At 39.0% G+C, this 24,139-nt stretch overlaps 1 protein-coding gene across 8 annotated transcripts in view; it reads right to left on the reverse strand.

Moving 5' to 3' along the window:
• FRYL (FRY like transcription coactivator) overlaps nt 1-24,139 on the reverse strand; it is a 332,614-nt gene that overhangs the window by 220,201 nt on the left and 88,274 nt on the right. For 6 of the 8 annotated variants that reach the window (XM_061583296.1, XM_061583297.1, XM_061583293.1 and 3 more), the window contains exons 2-3: nt 9,387-9,586; nt 1,814-1,867 (exon numbers count right to left, since the gene is read on the reverse strand). In XM_061583296.1, the coding sequence (XP_061439280.1) occupies nt 1,814-1,867; nt 9,387-9,506 (174 nt within the window). In that variant the 5' untranslated portion in view covers nt 9,507-9,586. Of the gene's footprint in view, nt 1-1,813; nt 1,868-9,386; nt 9,587-10,350; nt 10,406-24,139 lie in introns of all 8 variants that reach the window. The other 2 variants (XM_061583298.1, XM_061583299.1) reach the window with 1 other exon arrangement.

The raw sequence follows: 24,139 nt of genomic DNA on the forward strand, positions 1-24,139 counted from the left end.
ACAAGTTATAACACACACACACACACACACACACACACACACACGGTATCTGCAGGATTAGGATTGACTATTTTCTCAGGGATATAGTCCTTTAAGCATGACAAAGCAAAATTAAGTTTAACACCTGTGCTTGGCTCTATATTCAGTAAACCTTGAGCCACCCTGCATACTGTTTGCTGGCTGACCTGTGAGAGAATTTGCAAAAGGCCCCACAAGTAGGAATGGTGAGTGTCCACTGGTAAGATACTTGGACGTGCCACATCATATAAAATTTGGACAATTTTGAACCAGCTAATACCTATTTCTCAGATTGAGCAAACTACATGATAAATCCAGACCCATCAAAGGATAGAAATTCTCAGAAATAGATAGCTAGTAGTATAAAAACAAGTTTAACAGATTTAATTCACCCCCCCAGTTCTGGTGGGTTTACTCATTTGTTTATTATCTTTTTCTCTCTATAGGTCATTATATTATGCTTTATTACAACAGCAAACTGTGCATGTAGTAACAAAACTAAATCATATATTGTATGTACATTGACCACTGAAAAAGACCCATTTAGGGTAGAAACACATTTGGTCCACTATTTGTCAGCCTTTCCCAACCTTTGGGTCCCCAGATGTTGCTGGACTACAGTTCCCATAAGTCTTGACCATTGGCCATGCTGGCTGGGACTGATGGGAGCTGTAGTCCAGCAACATCTGGGGACCCAAAGGTTGGGAAAGGCTGCTCTAAGTATTTGTATGCCACATTTGGTTTGTCACAACATTGTTGGCTATATTAGGTGACAAAATGGAGACAATAGTCAAGAAATCAGAAGATGGCTAGGCCTGGGGAGGGCAGCTATGAGGGAACTGGAAAAGGTCCTCAAATGCAAAGACGTATCACTGAACACTAAAGTCAGGATTATTCAGACCATGGTATTCCAGATCTCTATGTATGGATGTGAAAGTTGGACAGTGAAAAAAGCGGATAAGAGAAAAATCAACTTATTTGAAATGTGGTGTTGGAGAAGAGCTTTGTGCATACCATGGACTGCGAAAAAGACAAATAATTGGGTGTTAGAACAAATTAAATCAGAACTATCACTAGAAAATAAAACGATGAAACTGAGGTTATCATACTTTGGACAGATAATGAGAAGACGTGATTCACTAGAAAATATAATAATGCTGGGAAAAACAGAAGGGGATAGAAAAAGAGGATGGTCAAACAAGAGATGGATTGATTCCATGAAGGAAATCACAGACCTGAACTTACAAGATCGGAACAGGATGGTTCATGACAGATGCTATTGGAGGTCACTGATTCATAGGGTCTCCATAAATCGTAATTGACTTGAAGGCACAGAACAACAACAATGATATATTAGCTTTTAGACATTTGATTTTATTTATTTGTATTTTCCCTGTATTGATACACACACACACACACACACACACACACACACACACACACACACACACACACACACACACACTGTTCGAGATTACAGTTAGACATTTTTATTTATTTATTTATTTTATTGACTTTGGTATCAGTACTTTTTATATCTGGATACCCAAACCCAATTCTGTATTGCTATCTACTCCCCCCTCAAACTTCAGAAAATGGAAAATGGAACTCAAATGTTTAATTCCCTTTGAAAACTTTCCATTTTGTGTTTTTGACAAATTCAGCCCACTTTTGGCATGTACTCATTCACCTGTTTTTAATCATACTGACAAATTCAGGATTTTGACCTAAACAATTATATAGAGAAAAAATATTTTAAGACATGCAACAATTTTGAAAAGAAAGCTTCTCCAACCTGGTCAAACTGAAGATCTTCACCTCTCTGAAGAGATCTGGACAAGAGCTTTTCCTAGAATTAGAATAACAAGTTAAAGCACCATCTGATAGATCAAGCAATCACATGCATCCCAAATGAAATAATTCAGGCTAATCCTTGACTTCTTAGATTGTTTGGGTGCTTGAAACATGCAATGGTAGCTTCAGTTGCATACACGCCATGTGTCTATTCCAGTGAACAGACAATCTGGGACTTAGTTCTACTACTCTGCCACTGACAGCCGTCCAGCTCCAAGGTGATGGTGAAGCTGGAATTAACTACATAATAGGATAACATTACCATATCAATGTTGCCTAAATAGCATGACTGTTAAGGATGTGACCCTTACCAGCCATAGTTTTCAGGTATTTTAGAGGTTGAGTGAATGTAGAAAGCTCTAAACATGTTAAACCAAAAGGTTTTTTGTTAATTGAACTGAAATTTTGAGAAGGCTGTACCTATAACTCTCTCATCAGGCAAACTTGAAACTGAAAATGAGAAATTCAGTGCAAAAAGGAAGAAAATATCCTAATTAATGAGAAATCATACACCATTTAGAAGGGCAAGAACTCACATGCGATTTATCTTATGCCTACAAAGTGGCTAATTTAAGTGACATAAGGGTTGGCAACTTTTCCCCCTAACTATGATCTTGTGTCTTTAGTGGGGGTTGCCAACTTTTACTGCTATGGCTTCTCTGCCTCCAACAACCAGTTCTCTGGGTGACATTAGAAGGGGTTCATGTTGGTTCCCCTGCCCTACAATCACACCAGCTGCTTTCTGCATGTTCCATTGTTGCCATATGTGCAGGAGCAGGCATGACTGGAGGTTTTCAGGCCTAGCCTTTAAAAGCTGCAATGGGAAAAAAAGAAAATTCAGCAGATAAAGCACATGCAGCCACCCATTTGCCCCCAAATATTTTTCCCCTAAAGGATTTCATGCAGCTCCTGTATTTTTGATGGAGTTGCCAACTTTTACTGGCTGCCACTCCCCTCTCTGAGTTATTTTTTTAAAAGGAGACAGAGGTTAGATATAACAGCTGATAACTTTTAAGGCTTTTGTGTTTTTAATAGTGTTGCGAGCTGTGTTACTGACTGCTTCTTCTTCTATGCCTGTTACATCCAGCTCAATGGGTGACAATAACAAGGGATCACACATACCCGTCTCCATCCACATGAGAAAGAAGCGAATAAGGACCTGTTCCAGATGGATAGAGAAACTTGGATGTCTGTATATGGGCCCTAGGCCAATGGTTCCTCATCCCTACTTTGAGGACTAGATTAGGCTTTTCCAAGATACAGTGTGAACAGCTACAAAAGCTTACAAATGCTGGCTGATCAGCAAGCATGTCAGGACGATAAAATTAACAAGTACACAGAGGGCTTTACACTGCAACTACCAAGTGTCTAAAAATTCTATACATAGCCTGTGATGACATGCAGTAAATACCAGATCATCTTTAATTTGTACGAACTCCATTTGAAGTGTCATAATTTAGCTTTTACATTAAATTTCATTTCAATCTGATGAGAGGGGGAACATACCAAGAAAATCAATAGCACTTATCCTTGTCAGAGGACAGCATGATCTTTCCACTGCTGACCCACTGAGGAAGAACATAGCAGATGCCCTTCTGAGGATTATATTCCAATCATACAAACCATATACTCCATTTTCTCCTTATGATTATTTTCCAAGCACATGAAAAACCACTCATAGCATTGCTTTGAAACCTGAAAACTGGTGTTTTTCTACTGACAAGTGCTGCATTTATTTTTGCATTGTCTTTCTTCATGTTGTGTTTGTGTAATAATACACAAATGCAAAAAGGGAGGAAATGCAGTATAATTTCTCTCCCCTGCTGTTGCACAAAGCATTTTTCCAGTGGCTTTATGTTATTGGTTTTGTTGTTGACACACTGTTCATGCATTTGCCAGGGTATGATATCCCTTTAGGATGCAACTTTATTGACAATTCATATAGTGAGAGCAGACACTCCCTGCTGCTATCATACTAGACAGCACATGCCAAAGCAGCCAGCTGTGAACAAGCAGCACAACTTGTTCTAGCAATGCAGCCAATGTGCACCAGACTCCCCCTTCCTGTTTTTTGTTTCTGCCTCTTGAGGATACAAGATTCTCAGTTAGGATTTTTGACTCTCAAGACTCTGATTCCAATATTAATTATTTTCAGGGTCACAGTTAAAATATGTATGAAGTGAAGCAATCAGAGAGGAGTTCTTTTCTAGTATGTGAAGACACAGTTCTTTTCTTCTTCTATCTCCGCTAGGAACAAGTGTAGCTGTGGCTCTTTCTAATCTGCCTCACAACATGTGTGCACCCTCAATGTTTCTCTCTCTTTATACTAGAAGAATAAAGATGGAACAGGAATCAAACACAAGGAAGATCTAGGGTTTTAGATAGTGGCTGTATTTGAAGATCATGACAAAAACTATGGTTAATCGTAACAGGAATAAGCGGCAACAAGCTTTGTGTTCACATCCTCCCCTTCTGCTGTCCTCTTCCAGTATGGCAGCAAGGAGATATTCTGATGTTTTCTCTTCCATTTTTGATCAATCACAGTGTATCATTTTGTCTAAACTTACAAACTGAATGGTTTGTTTGAAACAATAAAATTTCAAATCTTGGGTTATGGAGCTGGCTTGTTCTAATAAACAATAGCTAAGATTAGCCACAATTTACTATTTGGATGCAAGCTTTAATTTCAGCTAATAAAAAATGGAAGCAAAGATTCTGATAAGCTCTTGGTCATACTGGAGTAGGAAGTGCAAAATATGATAAACTATGGCTTCAGGCTCCTAACATTTAGGCTTCAGGCTCCTAACATTTAAGCACAGCCATTATTATAGTTATTTATTTATTTCATTTGTGACTTGCTTCCTTTAAGACATCCCAAAGTGATTTACAATATAACAATCCATCTGATACAGTTACATTTAAAAAACAGTTAAAACAATTGCAATATATAAAAAGAGATAAAAACAATTGAATAAAACAACAATAGTACATGCATAAAATCAGTTCAAATCCAAAACAGATACTAGCTGGGATAAAGATTTTAGGAGGCTTGTTGAAATAGCCATTAAATAGACAGGTTATTCAGCTGAGACACTCCATAGTTTTAATATTGCATGATGTTCAGACTATATTATTGCTATGATTAGGCATTTGGTCTTTTCTTTCCCCCAATAAAAAGGTACTAGTAAAGGGAAGAGTTCCTGGTCTTTCTAACTAGGGTCTTATTTTGTTTGAAAAATGTACTTTTGAGTTTACAAACATTTTAAAACACAAGTCTGCATGCAAATTAGAGGAGCACCAGATTTTTGCTAGGAGGGAAATTGAAGGCTGCAATTTAAGTAGACTGACCATTGCTGCCAGCGGGTGATCAGGTTGGCCACGGGCCCCTACAGCTGGGAGGGTGCAGTTCCTGCTCTGCGATTCCCACCAGCATGAGATCATGGGCCACAACTGGATGGCAGCATGGATTGCGGAGCAGGAGCTGACATCATCCCTGCAAGTGTTCACAGCTGGAAGGCGCTTAAATACACCTGGTTCCTTCACATTGCACATCAGTGCACATGCCTGCTACCACCCAAGACGGCAGCATGTGCACTGATGCAAGAGGTGAAGTAACCGGACACATTTAAACATCTGTCTGCATGCACATACACGGGGGGCGATGGTGGCCACAGGAGCTGTGGCAGGTTGGTGCCGGCCCTGATTGCTACAAACTTAGAAGTGTTTTGCATAGGAAATTTTTGGTTTGGGAATCTAAACCAGACCCAGCCCAACCTCTAATTTCAATATGAACTATATTGCAGGGAAGTTGCGTGCTACTTTCTCAACCTCACCACGACCCTAATCCAGCTATATTTTGTTTAATGGATTTAGATTCTACCCTTCCACTGGGCTATACTGAAGGATTATTTTAAGTCGCTTTTTCAGTCACAGCCCTCTCCCCGCTCCCAACCTAGGTTTCCCCATTGATATCTATGGGTGGCTGACTTCTGCTCTAGGGGAAATTTTAAATGAAAAATTCAAATTGCCTAATCTAGACAAAGATTCTCATTGTTCTGGGTCTGCTCCCCATGACTAGTTACATGAGGAAGCAGTAACTTAGGTCTTGAGGCCGATTCCTCTTTAGAAGCGAGGCCATATTCCAATGACAATTTTCTAAAAATAAAGAGTGTAAACAATTCTTTAAAAGGCAGCTTTTAACCCAGCTCCCATGGTTCTTTTGCACACCTTGCCACAATGCAAGTAAATTCCTCCTATGTCTTGCATACTTTATAGTGCTGCTGCTTCTTGGTAGCTACCACTCAGACTGTTTCTTCCCTCAGGCAAATATATTTGGACAAAGAAGCTATCCAAGGAAAAAGGCTATGGATATACAGATTATAAACCTATGGGGAGCAATCACTGTATTAAAGCTTGTTCACATTAAACACATGGAAAATACATGGGAATCGCCCTATTACAGGAAGGTTTTTCAAGATTTCAGATGCTAAAAATCAAGATGCAAATCTCTACCAGGGTAAGTAAAGTATCAGCTGTGGGGTTCTGAACACTTTAAAGAACTGCATGCACATTAATGTAAACTTACAAATGCATAAGATCTCGACACTATCAATGCAAGTGGGAATATCCCAGAAAGCCCAGCATTTATCATTTAAAGTTTCAGAAGGAGGATTTGTTAAACAGAAAACCTTCAGAAAGCTTGGAGGTCATTTAAAATCATTCTACTAAGCTCAAATAAATAAATGTAATACATAATTATTAGCAGTTGTTTGCATTTTCTGAATAATTTTCCTATCTAGATTAGGTTAATTTGCATAAGAAGATTTTCAGTTTGCATAGGAAAATTTTCTGATGCCCTAGAAGGTGATCTTATTTAGCATGTTTATTTTATTTGCATTTAATAAACAAAGGTAAAAAATGTGAAATTACCAAGCTTGCCTAATACTGTATTTGCAATTGGCATCCATTCATTGTTACCAATGAACCAAATGAATGAAAAATTTCCACAGAAAAATAAAGGACTAGAATTTTTTCTGTTGCACATCATTGCCTATTCAGAAGGGAAAAATCAAGTTCAAGAACATGCCAGCATTAACAGAGTCAAGGAGGATATAGGAGCAAATTACTGACGACATAAATACAGTTCTTTGAATCAGATTGTTTCAGATGATGTTGGATAAATACCCACAGTTGGCTCATTTTTTTCATAGAATGTATTTATGGATGAAATCAAGCTTTAAGAGACAAACTGGACATGTTCATGACAAAGTCCTGCCTCTTCTGTCTCTCCCCCCCCACACACCATTTGGTCTCTGTCTTTGCCTTGCAGACCTTAGCTGAATTCATTCAATTACTAGAATTATTGTCATGCACCATCATAAACCATAGGACTGATTCATTTTTTCCATTTTCAAAGTTCTATGGTTTTTAAGTAAATATAATAAACAGTGGCATAAAAAGTCAGCTTGAAAACTACTTCTCAGAATAGAAACAGGTGATACATGAAAGCACTACAATGCCCAAATCTATTATATTTTATTACGTTACTACTAAAGTAGTAGGCTCTTTTTTAATGTGAACTCAGGCCATAACTGGATAGTCTACAGCAGGTGAGCAAACAGTGGTTTATTGTACCTATTCTATTTTCCAAGAAAATGCATTAGATTTCCTCTGATCACTTATCAGTGAAAGGCTACCAAAAGTCAACCGTTTTCCACAAGCAAACAATATAAGGCTTTTGAAAAGAGACAGCTTACAATCTTCAATACAAGACAATCAGTGCACATTATAAAATAAACTGTTTCTGCTCTGTGTTCTTGAATTTCAGTTGCCTTTTGCTTTAATACTTTTTTTCTTGTTTTGATAGAAAAGTGCCACATCAAAAATAAAGAAGAGAACCACCGAGTTATTAAAATTTAGAAGTGAAAGAACTTGAAACTCATAACTATTGGGATGGACTAGTCTTAGCATATATGGAGTTCTCTAGCGCTTGATCTACCTTACATGCTTCCCTAAGTATACACTTCTTACCACTGTCATATTTACATTTTTAAATTTATATATGCACACCATGATTCAAATATTCACACTGTGGAGGGTCTTTCTATCCAGATCAAAGCTGTTTACCTCAGAGTCAGCCAGCTCCAATCCTCAAACCACCATAAACCTTGCTTGAGAAGAAATAACTTGCAAAATTATATGTAACAGCTCTTACTGCATTTTTGGTGGCTGCTCTTATAGCTCTTTTACCTGGAGACTTCCTCACGTACGGTACTAGTAGCTACAGCTGATAGTGGGAGGTGGAGGTAGCACACTACGTTTTGTCTGTTTTAATTCAACTTAATTTAACAGGATTAACAGGATTAAGACTTTTGAACATGACCCTTCTTTTTTCTTCTAATCCTTCCTTCCTCCCCACAACCATATCTGAGTCAAGCAATGTGCTGCATGCAACACACTACTGAATGAGAAGCATATGGATAGAGCAAATTATTGTCATCACTACTGCACCCTTTTTATAGAGGTTTCAACTATAAGGGTTAAATCTTTTATATACTGCTGTATGTACTACGATACTAAAGGGTTCTATCCAACTAAATCATGCTCAGAGTAGGCTCACTGAAATCAATGGATTTGGTGATTTCAGTGGGTCTCTTCTCAGTATAACATAGTTGGATACCACACACACATTCCTGTGAAGCACAAAGAGCACACAAAGAACACACAGAATTGGGCACATCTGTATTAAACTTAGATGTCCAGGCCCAATCCTTTCTTGGCAGTAACTGCTGCTACTACTACTTTTTAAAGAAATGATGTGCCTACTTCTACATGTACCTCCCTTTAACACTTTATGCATGGGTGTGTATTCTGCTGTTTGAAGCACAAAGAGAAAATGGTTCCCCTTCTCTCAACCCAGAACTTGTGTGTCAAATCATATAGGATTGCTCATTTGTTCCCCCACTCTACCATCACTCCACACACGGACCATTGTTTTCATAGAAAACCAGTCTCTTTTCTTGTTAATTCTCCTCTCACTGAACAAAGGTCTCTATGTGACTCTTTTTAAAATATAATACATTATGTCATGTAACAGAACAACCCCCATAACAACCACAGGAAGCTTTGGCAGCACACTAGATCAAGGATGTATGACTTCTTCCTCTTCCCTGACCAATGAGCGCTGGCTGCTACTGTTACTTCTTCCTCCACTCCAGAATGTGATGCAGCCCCCTTTCATTTGCTCTGCCGTACAGTTATAAGAATGAAGACCCCACTGGAAAACAAGATCCACCACAGTCTAGTTGAGCCAGACATCTTTCAAAATAATGAATATTTGCTTGAATTCCATGTAGTCCACATTTGGAGGTTGTATTTCACTGTTTTATGATTTGTAGATTACTACTGTTTTACTAAGTATTCAGTTTTAAGCCCTCATGGTACTATAGTATGAATGGGCAAGGAGGAATCCTGTTAACAACACAATTGAGTGCAGGCTACATAAGTGAACTCACCAAAGGTTCAGCCATTACAACTTCAATTTTCTTTTCAGCCTGAATAGCAAACTCAGCAAAAAGGCTCTTGATGACATATTCACCAGGTTTGACATCTGGATCGATGGTGATATTAGACATGATGACACTTCTCTTTTTCCAGGTAGAATTGAAGCTGGGAGAAATTATGTGTTTAGTAACACCTCTGGCTGGTGCTGATGCTAGAGGGAAGAGAAATATTGATCATTAATAATAAACTAAAATAAAAAACATCAATGCAACATTTCTCAGAAGTAGCAAAACATTATAGAAAGCTATAGATTAATACATGACTCTAACAGAGGAGAAAAATATTCATAAGTTTATAATTGCTTTCATATTTTAGTTAGCATCAAACTAATAAATACAAGGATACAGTACAATACACAATGATAGTCTCTATGTAACAAACACAACCAGCAATAAGACCCACAAATATTAAAACACACTTGTATCATACTTTAAAAAACACCCATAAAAATAGGGCAAGGAACAATACACAACCCCCAGAATATTATTGTTCCTTGTTCTATTTTATGTGTTTTTTGAAGTATATTACAAGCATATTATTGCTGGCTATGTTTGTTAAGTTCAAGGATAAGCATAATTGACAAGATTGGGTACTGAGGAAGCACAAAAATTATTTTAGAGGCAATATTACTGGCCTATTGAGATTTGTTTCTTTCCTTTCAAAATCCTCCACCCCCCTCTTATCTATTTTAGACTGCAAATCTTGAGGCCAGTTAACACATTTTAAAAGACAAGTAAATACAGTTACTCTATGATCCACAGAGACATAGAACAGAACCAGCTACAAATTTTAAAAGGTATAAAAGAAAATTATGTCATTTATATACATTGCTGAGGGATATTCAAAGTTCTGTGTACATTCATTTTTGCAAGCAATTGTTCATTGGGAAACAATCACAAGGACTTTTTTTTGTACCTTCTGCTTGCCAAAAGTGGTAGAAGGTAGAGAAGAGGGGCCTGAATCTTGCATACTATGAGAAAGGAGAGACACAAAGTAGAAACAAGGCACCCAAATCGACATTTTAAAATGAACAATAATAGGATATGCAGCAAGGCATCAATCAAGATTATCAATGCCAGAGGAAGGCAATTTGCAATACTTGTTGAATGAAATCCCTCTTATGTTACTTACAGTGCAGCAAAAAAGCAAGTAAGAATTACAGGGGGTATGTTTGAGAGGGGTACAGACAGGTGTTTGCCAGGTTACAGAATGAAGTAACTGAGAAGTTAAATAATATATACCACATAGAAGCTCAGAAGTACTATTGAACAAGATTCCCCCCCCCAAAAAAGTTGCTGATAATACTTTCAAGACCACAACTTATTTATTTAGCATTTCACCTAATTAAATTTATATTTTTGTTGGCCACCTTTTCTTTGTTCTGCTGATAGACAAAGTTGGATTTTTTCAGAAAAGCACAGGCGCTAATTTTTGAGACAGTGACCATCCTACAGTATAAATTTACATACTTTTAACATATTTCTAACCACTATAAAAAGAAATTGCTATTTTACATAAAACATTAGACTAACGGTTGACTCAACCAACCATCATGGAGATGACTGCCCCTTATATGCTCCCTGAATATGGCTGTCTAGTCTTCTGCCCAACAAATAATACAGTTTTTGAACATGACCACAAGTGGTCCACAAACACAGACTTCTAGTGAAATGCAAGAAGCTTAATCTTATGCAGCAGTTACTGGACAATGAGAAAGACACAAGCAGATAGTCAACGTGAAGAGTTGTTTCAAGTAGCCACTACCTGAATCTGTGTAAATATGCGATTCACATTCCCAACAAAACATTTAAATACTAGGGACTGCTCCTCTGCATGCTCTGCTGGCCAATCTCCATCACTCCCCTCACATTAACCCCCTAGTATAGAGCTTCCCCTTCCTACCCCTTTACTACTAAACTCCCTTTTCACCTTCCCAAGCCCATTTCCAAAGCCACTTCTCATCTATTCTGCAGTCCTGCTTTCCATCCGTTTTCAATCTCACCCTCCTCTATTTGTGCAATTTCCACTTGCTCACAGAGCACCCCCATGGTAACCCCCTGCATATTGCTCCTCCCACATATTGCAACTACTAAGCATTCTTTTCACCTTCCACCCCATTATGAAGCCATCATCCCCTACTGTTCTGCAACTCCTTTTGTACCACTACTTCCATCTTACCCCCATTCCCATCCCTCCTGCTACCTTCTTTTTGCAACCCTTATCTGCACTCCCATATTCACCTTCACCCCCCCTTTCCCTCCCTCCCTCCTCCTCCCTTTTCTCAACTCTCCTTCGCATATAGACCATCCTTTTCCATGCCTCCTCCCCTCTCTCCTATTCCACACACACCTTTGCACCTCAGGTCATTGCTAGACCCTATACATTTACATATGGCAGTCAGGTTAGAAGTGGATGCACAGAATAGAGCAGCGAGAGTGAAGCCATGATAAATTAAAATGGAGCACAATTTCATGCTGTGTGTCATTTTTGGCTGAAGGCTGCCTGCAATTTTGTGAACACGGCACTTTCTATTGCCACAGAAGAGCTTCTGAAAATATGTTGGTATGAAGCTGCTGGATAGCCAAATCAATGTCAATGTGAAATAATAAAACCAGTATGTTTTTGAAATTTTGTCAAAGGTGCCAGTGGAAAATCATTTAGGCAAGAGTCTCAGGTACTCGTTTTATCCCCCTCCCAGACAGATTATGGTAATTCATGGTCTACGTATTGTGGGGTGCCACCCACAATTATTGAAATTCATGTTCAATTAATGGATAATTCTAACCTCTTGATTGCTGGGTGATATAAAGAGATGTATTTATGTTTTGGAAAAAAGCTTTTTCTTGAGGGGGGGAATTGACTTTGGATTACTTTTTCTTTTTTTCTTGCTGTTATTTGCTCTGCCCTGCTTTCGCATGCTTTGCCAAGCTGAAGGCTTCAGGCTTACCCACTCGAACATAACAATGTCTTTCTTTAATCTAATATTCTAGGAAACTTAGACTAATAATATACAAGTAGTGGGCTGGAGGGAGTTAGAAGGAAAATATATGGTTTATTATATTAGTTCATATTTTTATTGTTTTAATTAATTAGCTTATGCAAATATAGGTAGATGGATGGCTAGATAGATAGACCTCACATCACTTTAAGATATTTTCCAATTTACTTTAAGTTGTTGTAATGTCAAAGTATTATCTTTTTGTTTTCTATCATTCCCATACCATTAAGTTTATGCAAACATTGCCAATGTAACTTTCACTTATTGTTTTATTCTGTCCCATCATTAATGAATGTATCATGGTTTTTCATTATGAAATCTAACTCTTGAGAACTTCACACCTTTAACAAACCACTGTATTAATTTTAGTTATAATTTGGAGCTTGTGGTTTTGAGTAATAGATTGTGTTTACCTCCCTGTTACATGGGGCTGCTATTGAGCAAATAGAACCAGGGAGGTGTATCCCACGAAGATTGATGCATAGGCCAGAATTGGCATGTTACGCATGGACCCTGATTGGATCCACTACAGTAGGGCCCCACTCATATGGTGGGTTATGTTCCGGACCCCCGCTGTAAAGCAGAACCCATTGAATAGAATGGTGCGCGATGCCCGAAAACCGCCGTAAAAGTGGAACAAGTGCCGTATGAGTGGGGCTTTAGTCTAATTGCATCTAATTGAGATCGCTATATTAGCGAAGAGTTGTAAAGCGGGGCCCTACTGTAATAAGAATTTAGTATCTTATTATCACACCCACCCCATTTTCACCTTCAACCCCTTTTCCTACATCTTCTCCCTCTTCTCAACTCTGTTTACACACAAACCACCACCATTTCCATGACTCCTTTGCAGCCCCCTTTGCATACACACTCCCATGATGATGTATGTTGCTGTATCTTTAAGATGAAGAGAATCTTAAGAGCAAGCCCGTCATTTAGCTTGTTCAGTCACAGGTAGGGTAAATTCAGTTGATGGGCGATGTACATATATGGATGTTGCTTGTTAATAAAATTACCTGTTCTAAATTACTACATGGAATTTGGAATTTCATGCTGAAGACAACACACGGTGAAATACATTATACGAAGGTACTATGGACTATTTGAGGACTCCACATTTTTTATCTCCCCCACATGAAAGAACTGAGGAATGGAAGAGGGAGACGTTTGAGTACAGTGAGAAAGGAGGGACACTAAATGTGGAAAAGTAGCTGTTTAAATTTTTTTTAAATGGCCGAGGTTAGAGTGAAGCAGGAATTGAGAGACACAGAGAAAATTGCTGTTTTAAAGAATGGCAGAGATTTCAGTAGAGTGCGCAGGGTTTGAGTACAGCAAGAAGGAAGGAGGTTAAGAAGGGCTCTGTTGTGTTAGCATCTGTGCTATACCTATTTCTGCTATTCCTTCTTGTTAAAACTTTTTTTAAAAATTCTCAATGTTCTTCCCTTGCCAATTTATTCAGACCTCTCTTGTTGCTGTAAACTATCACTTCCCCCGTCATTATCCTTTCCTTCTTGCTCCCATGCTACAGCCACCGCTGTTGGACAGCCTGCCTTCTATTTTGCTCCCCTACCCCACCCTGACTTCATGGAAATCCCAGGATTGTAATGAAGCAGTACAAATCCTCCAGTTGGGGCTGTGCTCTGGCTTCATGCAAATCCAGCCTTGTGATGCAGCACTACAAATCTTCCAATGTGGGCTTAGTGACGACATTTTACATTTTTATTACATCTAAGACTTGGGCTGGAATTCAAAGAGCTTCTTCAGGGATGTTCAATGTCAATTTTGACTCCTCCCCGGCCCCTCTGAACAGCAGACCAAGGAGATGTTTCACAATCTGCTTCTGAACACAACCCCAGTTTCAAAAGCTGTTTGCCACACAGCAAAGGGGAACTACTTTTATGTTAAAGTATAATATCAGATTCAGTAAAGTATATATCAGATTCATACATATCCTGAGTCTTGAACCTCACAAAGATTTGGGGCTTGTCAGAAGTGAAGCAGTGTCTGTATGAAGCAGCACAAGTTGAACTAGGGACAAGTGCTTTGTGATGCCTCTGCTATGCAGACGTCAAAGAAAAAAATGCTGCAGATAAGCATCTAGCAAGAAATGAAAGTAATGTAACTACACTTACCATATTAAAGGATAATGCCAGGATGAGGTGTATGTGAAGGGACAGCAAATACCAAAGTAGGAAGAGGGTAGTGGGAAAGCTCTTTTGCAATCAGAGGAAGCATTTTTACCCAGAAAGTGAATTCCTCTTAGATTTCCCTCTCCCCAAAATATCAATTTTTTTAAAAGGTACTTAGCGAGAGATGTGAATGCTGGGGGGGTGGGGGGTGGAGACAGAAAAAATCATGGTGGTGTTTTCCCATTCTTTTGCAAGCCTTTTCCCCCCCAAAAAATTGGGAAAAGTGAAACAAATGAATTATAAAATATTTTATTTTAGCATGATGAATGTGTAAAACAAGGTGTTCACATATTTACTCCCCACAAATGATGTCAAAAACTAAGTAACAGGAATACTTTTAAGTAAAACTATATGCAGGATCTGATCATTACAATTCCTGTAGACTGAGGACAAACAAATATGAGTTGTACGCTGAGAATACAACTCTCAATGCAAGAGCAAGATGCATTTCTGCCTCTAGGGGGCACTACCACTTACAGATGAGGATGAGGACTGAGTGCCTTTTTTATTATTGTGTGTTTGCATTTGTTGGCATAGTTGGTGATCTGTTTTTATCCTCTTGATTAGGCCTCAAATGACTGAAAATGGGAGAAAGTACAGAGCAACACAAAAAGAAGAAACTGATAGTAATAATGAGGCTGATTAAGTTTCATGTAGCATTAAATGAGTCCTGGTTACCCCGTACCCTCTTCTATTCAGCACTTTCTATGGAAATGAGGGCTTTATGTCTGCTTGACACTGTGGAGGACTGAAGGAGGCGTAATAAATTTCAGAATACATAATAATTTTATTTATTTTTAAACATAAAATAAGGACAAAGGTAAGCTGCTTTCTAAAGGGCCAAACTGGGGTCTCAGTTGTGATCGATGCACATCCTTAATTTATATCCCACCATTCTACAATTAAAATATTTAATATTTTAAATATTTAAATAAATAAATAAGATTAGTAAATAATGTTATTTATTAATATAATGTTAATAGCTTCTTCTGTTTTGATTTTTGCCTGTTCCTGATATACTGGCAAAACCAGAGATGCCAGGTTCCATACAGTTCAGCAGCTTGTATATCAATTTCTAACAAAACAATAAAAAAGTGAATTCAATTTGTGATTATAGGGTATCTGAATAAACTGTACTTTTAACATGTTTTGTGGGGGGGGGGTAAACCATGTTATACATAATTCATTTATGTTCCTAAAGTTACAAATTGACTTTCAATATGTAGAGGGTGCTAAAAAATATGTAGTGCATATTTTTCCATTTCCCCCCAAAAATCCTTTTTTTCCTGAAAAAACAGAAGAAAACCCCTGGTTTTTTCCATGGTTTCAAAATTTCCTGAATTTTTACTTCCCCTGGACCTATTTGCATGCATCTGGCAGGGTGTTTTGTTTTGTTTTACCCAAGGGCAATTTTCAAGCCAATTACCCATAAAGCACCAGGAAAGATTAAGTGATTAAAAAAAAAAATTAACACACAAACCCCCAGTATGTAGCAGCTGCCCTTGCAGGAAAATAACTGCAACTACTCTTCTGAAATTTGGCAGGATTCTGGCCCTCAGAAAGGGCAAACTTGCTTGCAAATTTCATCCAATCTTACTTCAAGGTTAGTTAAACATGTTTCCTTTTTTTGTGCCCAGCACAAAAGTCCCTAAACCTATTTGTCTGTCAGACTTCATCCACTCTGGAGGAGCTATTATGCTTGCAAATATCACTCACTTCTGACAAAAGGAAATATTGGACCTATATTGGAAATATTAGCCTTGGACCAAGGTAGGCTGCTTTCTAAAGGGCCAAATTGGGGTCTCAGCTGTGATCGATGCACATCCTTAATTTATATCCCACCATTCTACAATTAAAATTAAGGTTCAAAAATCATAAAAATTAAAAACACAACTTAGTATCATAAAATTATTGTGAACAACAGCAGACAAAACATTTAGTCAAAAGCTCAACTAACAGCAGGCAAAGCAAAAAGGAGCCTGATGCACCTTTCTTGGGAAGCTATTTCATAGCTTTAGGGGTCACAACTTAAAAGGTGCTGCCTCTTGCAACACATGCCCAAAGTCCCCTTAGGTGTATGAAAGAAATATAGTTCTTTAGAATGTGGTTATTTATTTTCAATACCACTTCATAAGAGAAGACTGAAAAGTGAAGTACTAGAAACTTCACTACAAAATGATCAACTTTCTCTAAAAAAGCAAGGGCTGTGTCCAAGTTTTACTCAGAGTAAACCAATTGAAATAAATGGACCAAAGTTAGTCTTGTTAAGTAATTTAATGGGTCTACTCAGAGTAAAGCTTTAGTTGGATTTAACCCACTGTTTTTCTTTTCTTATTTTTAAAGGGTAAATGTTTTAAGAGGCTAACAAATTAGGTTTAAACCCATTTTGCAGCTGTAGCCTCCAAACAACTACTGCAAAGTCAGCATTAATCAATCCATATTTCATGAGTAACAAAAAGCTGTGAAGGGCAACAGACTGACAACTCAGGCAAGTGCAGTGACTAAAACAGTATTTTTGCTGACACTAAAGCTACTATTGACAAATAGATTCCTGAAATACAGGACTTCTCATTGCAAATTGTGCTGGGAATAGTTTTGTTGTCAAGATGCTTGCTTTAGGTAACTCTACCAATATTGGTTTGAAACTAACTGCAACAGACCTGTGCTGAATTGCTTTCATTTTAAAATAAAGCGAAGAAAAGTGAACAGCTACCAAAGAAAAGTCATTTCCCATGGTAATTTTAACATGGGCACACTCCTGCAAAACATTCCTATCTCTGAAAAACTCCAGTTCAAATGAATACAAAGAGACATATGATGTAAGAGTCTCTTGCAACTTGGCAACTCACACACCTAAGCTACTCAAGTATTCAACCAGGTTTTCAGATGTGCAAGTGCTCTAACATCTTAAACTGAAATATAAGAGTTATCTCCAAGTTATAGTTCAAACACACTCAAAGATTCAAGGTCAGGTAGACAATGTAATAGGATAATTACTAATGCTACTAGAAGTATTCTATTCTTTTATCAGAGACAACAGACCAGTCCATGTTAAATGCTTTAATGAAGCAGTATTACCTGACAAGAAAGGCTCCTTGCAGTCCCAGGAGGCACTTGAGATACAGCCAACTTGAAAAATCTGTTAAGAGAAACAACCCTGGAGCACTGTAACACTGGTGTACATGGGCTTCAGGGTGACAATACCAGAGGGGGAACCAAAACAAGTCCAGAAGTAAAGCAGGAGACAAGATCAGTTCCCAGACTCATTAATAACAGCAACCTAATGTCAGCAGCATCTGTCTCTCCTACCACCACCACTCCAGACTGAGACATTAAGGTGAACTTACTCAAGGATGGATGTAGGAGTCCCTGACAGCATATGCAGTCCTGGGAATAAAGAGCTACAAATGAATCAAGGGGAGCTTGATGCAAGTGCTATCTCTACCATGCATTAATTAATTTGGGACGCCACACACATTCAGACTTAGTTTTCTACTTTTCTGTTTTTAAATGTAACTTTGTTTTCAACAAAGTAAGTTACACATACAGTCTTGGTTTGTTGTTTGTATCACTCCATTGCAGTTCAGACGGTACCATAATAATAAAATACTACTGGACTTATCCTGAGTCTTGCTGTACATTGCCTGAATTAACCTTGGAAAAAGGTTTCCTCCAAAATGCCCTGTGGATGAACACTTAGATAAAAAGGGAAGTAAATCTCTACAAAATTATCATTTTGGACCATTCCCTCAAAAACACTCTGCTGCCAAGTTGACACTTTATCGAGCCAGCCTTTCTCCAAAAAGGGAGATTAAGACACCCAATGATGTGCTATTTCCAAGCAGACTGCTGCTAAGAGGAATACAAATCAATTTTGGAACATAGCTTGCTCTGAGTGGCTGGAAAAATTGATAACATGGCCAGCACTGGGTTTGGGTTTACTGGTTAAGCTACCATTCTAGAGACTTGTTGGAATATCATATCAGAACAAAATGCACAAGGGGCACTCGCACTACAGTTGAGATTTCTACTTTCAAAAAGAAACACTGAATTGTTTAAGCTTGTACGACTGGATTAACAGCAGCTGCAACTGCTGCTGTATTTAAGATCACCTCTCTGTTTGGGCCTGGATGATAAGCAATAATTACCATTAAAGTGGTCCTTGGTCATGCAAATGTGTGTAACGGGAGTCAGTTAAATATATAATACACAGGAAATACTGACCTTTCCTCCAATGTCCACAAGAAACCAATGGACAGAGGTTGATTATTTTATAATATATAAGATATATTTTATATCTTAGAAGAAAGAGCTAGGAACCCTGACATCAATCTTGTATCCCCTCCAAAAATAGGGAACTTTCCAAATAAATAGTTTTTGGCACCTTTGCCTAGTTAAGCAACTAGGCCGTTCTTTTGCTTGCCATCTATTTTTTTAAACAATGATTTCCCAACAATTTTATCCGTTCTAGAAGCTGAATACAAAGATAGAACACTTATCCTTCTTTGAAGTAACTCACAAATGAAAGGGACTCTGGGAGGACCAGTTTATTCTTGCTTTGAAATTTGTGAGTGTATTTTGGAAACAATTCCTAAAATACATCCACACAAGCAGTGGCAAAATCAAAAGGCAATATTTTGTTTTCACACCAAATCAGATTGCTTTAGAATAGTGGTTACGTTCATGACGATTTTAAAGCTAATATACTAATGTTATTATGATTAAGCAGTCTGGTGTGCATGTGTGAGTGATTATATTGGTCTCAGTCATACTGGTTATTAGAAGACAGTGGGAAACACTGGCTCAAATATGATATTCATCACACAACTCCACAACGATTGCTAGCATAGTTTATAAACCTGTCTAGGTCTGCAATCCAATTGACACTTACCTGTAAGTCCCATTGAACCCAATGGATCTTACTTCTGAATAGACATGTACTGGATTGCAGCCTAGGTCAATTGGAGAGACATAGGCATGCTAAATGCACTTGCACTCCCTTTTTCCTTATTCTCATAAACCTGTTTGAAATTAAAAGCTACCTGTATCCATGAGGCTCCAATGTAGGTTATAGAAGTTTGGAGTTGTTTTAGCTTAAAAATCCCTTTGGTGGTCCTACATTATAACATTTGTTCTTCTACAATACAAATTCAGTTTTTAAACTTCCCCTTACACTCCCACAGTTATGGAATGGAACCTCCTCCCCTGCCATTAAGCTAAGAAAAAAACTTAGTATTATGGAGTCAATCGTGATGCAAACTGCAAGGGAGGGAAGATTCACCTAGCTGAGAAAGGATTGCCCAGCAGAGAAAAGAGGTGGATTCTCTTGGAGTAGTCTTTCAGCAGTGTGAGGAGGCCAAAAATTGTAGTGGGTAGGATCAGATTTACATTACACTCTTTCCCTCACAACTGTCTTTTCCTGCTGGGTAACCCTTCTTCAGCTGAGTTAAAAGACATGTTTCTTGGAGACTATGCATACTGCCCACAGAATGTGCATACTGCCCAAAGAATGTACAAAATGCAGTTATGTTATGTACATTCCTTAAGGCCTGTTGGTGATTAAGCATAATGGCCAGAGAACGTATGAAATTCAGGTGATATATGCAAATTTCCCAAGGCCTAGGAAATTCTGTACACTGGAAAATCTGCACAATTCTCTCCTCATGGAAGGTTAATGTACACATTCTCCATGTGACTTGGTAATGTGCGAAATGGCCGCTAACAGCTAAACTCAACGTTCTCCTTAACATATACATCCTTCAGGATTGTACCTTTTCTGGGACCCGAACGGGAAGAGCAGAAGTACTCCACAGGTAATCAGATGGCATCCATGATAAGTACCTTGTCATAAGTACCTGGCATCCATTATAAGTACCTTTGGGGAGCTGAAAGAACTTCCATCTGCTCCATAACTTTATCTGATGGGTGTAAAGCTTCCTCACTAGATGAGAAGGCTTCTCCCCACCCAGTGGGATTAACCCACTTGGTTATCCAGCTCTTGTGAAAACACATTTGAGGAGCCCTTGTAAAAAATTAGTCTCAACTCCCTTTGGGTGGGTGGGGTTAGACCAAGCTTTCTCCTTTCAGTTTGTCTTCAAACAGGTATGAGTGATCTCGGCCAACAAGCCAGGGAATAGATCAGCAGGGAACAGGCTATTCTGAGATGAAAATACTTGGCACACCTCTTCCTCAGATAACTTGTCCTTTCCCTATGAGCAGAGATCTGGCTAGAAAAAGGAACTGTGAGATCTTGTCTGCCGAGAGCTGCCTATCTTGAGGCCTCTAGGATCTCAGGCTTTTTAGTTGGGAGGTGGGAGTCTCAGATGGGGCTTCCCCCTTGTCAGGGCACCCAAGAGTATAATGTGAGCCCAAATCCAGCATGCCGTTCCTTGGTTCCTCTGCTCAGTATTATATGGAATCTGAGATACAAGGAAGATGACACTCCAGGAGACCAGCCTCTGATAAAAGATCTGTCTTGTTAAGGTTGTGCCCCATCTACTGCATTTGTACTTCCCCCTGCCCTCTTTGTGAGGCTTTCTGCATAAGAACCTAGAAAAAAAGAAGACTATGACGCAGATCCCAACAGAATAGCACCTTAGTCACTAGAGATCATGTCAGTTGTGGGAATGCCAGGTGGGTCCAATCCTTACTAAGGTCTGCAAAGAGTGGAAGAACCTTACTAAGGGAACCTTAGCTCTCTGATGTCGAAAGTGTACTTTCTTTTGATGCACAGAAGATAGTATCTGTATGTAGCATCAAATCAATATGCACCAAAGTTGCCATTATCCTGGAACCTGCTCCAAGGCTGTTTGGTGCAAACATGACAATGCCCCCTGGCAGCCTTACAAGAACAAAGGAGAGTAGGGAGCAAGTATCGCTGCACAACAGTGATATGAGGTCAAAAGAGAATAATTAGGAAAGGCTGAAGGAGTAAGTCTGCTTAGTTTGTAGAAAAAGAGAACATGCTGACAGCTTATTTTTTTAAGTTTTCACCTTACCTGCTAGGACATGCAAAATATAGAACAGGAAATACTGGATTTAGTTACAGGAAAGGAGGGGAGGTTAACCACTAGAGAAAGCATCCTAATTGTAACAACAGTCTTATCGTGAAAATCCAACTCCCATGGAAATTTAAAGACTATACAGGAATTTTTGAGGTATGTTTATTATTTATTATTGCATTTTTACCCAACCTTTTCTCCAAAGAGAACAAGAAGATGTACATGGTTTTTCTCCTCTCCATTTCGTCCTCACAACAAGCCTGTGAGACAAATTAGGCTGGAAGACAATGATTGGTCCAAGCTCACCCAGTAAGCTTCACGGCTGAGTCGGGATTTGAACCTCTGGTGCCCAGCAAAGCCCCCTGCCAATCCTGATTCTTAAAAAAAAAAAGTAAGGTATTGTTTCCCCCCTTGTACCTTGGACAGAGGCTGTGCTGGCTGGAAAGATTAGAGCATGCCTCCAGCTGCCTCACCCTATTCTGTTCCTAAAAAGAATTTACCTGGGCCTATAAAGGGCCCAGAGGGACTCTGAGGATTAGAAAATAAGAGAATGGGGCCGCTAGAGGCCAGTGGCTTGCCTTCCAGCCTGTCTGGTAAACTTGGAGAATGGAGATGTCGCACTTCCACCTACCATCACTCTGCCTTTAGCACACGTTCTATCAATCACACACTCTACAACAATGACACATTATATAACACAATATAACAAATATTCTGGAGCAGACTATAATGCAGTCAGTCTGTAAGCACCTTGAAAACAATGCAGTGATTACTAGCTCAACATGGATTTATCAAGAACAAATCCTGCCAGACTAATTTTATCTCATTTTTAAATCCCTGGCAGATAGTAGGAATGCTGTGGACATAATATATCTCGACTTCAGCAAAGCTTTTGACAAAATGCCCCATGATACTTTGATTAGCAAGCTAGCTAAATGAGAGCTAAATGGAACAACTATCAGGTGGATCCACAGTTGGTTACAGAATTGTACTCAAAGAGTGCTTATCAATGGTTCCTTCTCAAACTGGGGGAAGGTAACGAGCGGGTACCACAGGGCCCAGTGCTCTTTTAACGTTTTATTAATGACTTGACTGAGGAGGTGCAGGGAATGCTTATAAAATCTGCAGATTACAAAATTGGAAGGGATAGCTAATACCCTGAGTTACCAGCAGTAGTACACCCTTGCCAGTGAATGCATAGGGTCGAAGGTTCTTGCTTTCTCCCTACCCCCATATCTACACAGAGTCCTTGTACGTCGAACATTAGGTCACCTAGGCCGCAAAGTAATCCAAACAGTAAAGAAATGAATTATTATTATTTTTAAAAAGTCTTTACTCCCTAGGCCTAGACACTGTCTGCTCCCCACTGCCGCTGCAGGCAACACCTCCTCCTTGCTCCAAACGAGAGGAGAGGACTTTGCTGAAGTGCCAAAGTATATTTCAGGCATGCCAAGGGTAGGCATCTGCCTATAAAACATGTAGCATATGCCAAAGGAGGTTGAGAGTGAAGCTACTAAGAAGAAGTTACTATCACCAACTCCCACCTCCTTGCACTGTTGCTGCTGACTACACCCTTACTCAGAACGAGTACTGCAACCTGGGGGACGTTACGCCTGCTTGGGGGGAAGGGTTGCTTGTCCCCCCCCCAGGAGTTCTGCTTGTTTTGTTTCAGGGTGTTGTTTTGGGGAGGTTGATGTTGTGCATTTGGGGGGGGGAGGTGTTTTGCCTTTTTCATTTTGTTTTTACTTTGTGATGGTTTTTTGAGGGGTGTATGTAGCCTGTTTCAATTTGGGTATATGTGTTGCCTGTGTTTTGCCTGTTTTTTTGAGGTCTTGTTCCTTGGGCAGGTTTATTGTTGTGACTAGGCGTGCCCCCGACAGCCATTTTGCTGAAGCGCCTATGACAGTTTCTCACATTTCAAAATGTGCCCTGAGCCCCCCAAAAGTTGGAGACCTCGGTTTTAACTATATGGTGAATGTATTTCTAGACCTCAGACTAACGGGATCACTTTTTGTGAGGATTTTGTCTGTATCGAAGGCCCTCCCTTTCACCAACTTTTTGGCAATTGATGTAGAATTCAAAAGTGTTTGTGCATTTATGAAGTGTTGCTCTCGCTCTGAATTAGCTTTGCTTGCCTGTTAGTGATGACTGCCTCTTAGTGATTTAGTCAAACCTTAAGTGACTACATCATTCCGTTTATTGTGCGAAGGCTGATTGGCAGGGAGGTCACCCATTTATCTATTTTCAGAAAGTACAATGCTCAAATAAAAAAACTGTGCCTAAAACAATACCACCTTGGGAAAACAATAGGGGAGAAAATGAATCAAAAGAAGTAAACAGTTGTACAACTTAGGTGGTAGTGGTGGAATATTTCTACCCTACAAAAGCATTATTCTTGACCTGAGAGAACATTTGGAACAGACCTAGCATATTTCCCCATCTTTTGCTGCTCCTCTATTTCTTCTGGCTTGTGCTCCAATCTCCTATCTTCAATTGCTTTACAGCTGCTCCATTAT

The sequence above is a fragment of the Rhineura floridana genome, chromosome 9 (genome assembly GCF_030035675.1).
Source record: "Rhineura floridana isolate rRhiFlo1 chromosome 9, rRhiFlo1.hap2, whole genome shotgun sequence".
NCBI lineage: Eukaryota > Metazoa > Chordata > Lepidosauria > Squamata > Rhineuridae > Rhineura > Rhineura floridana.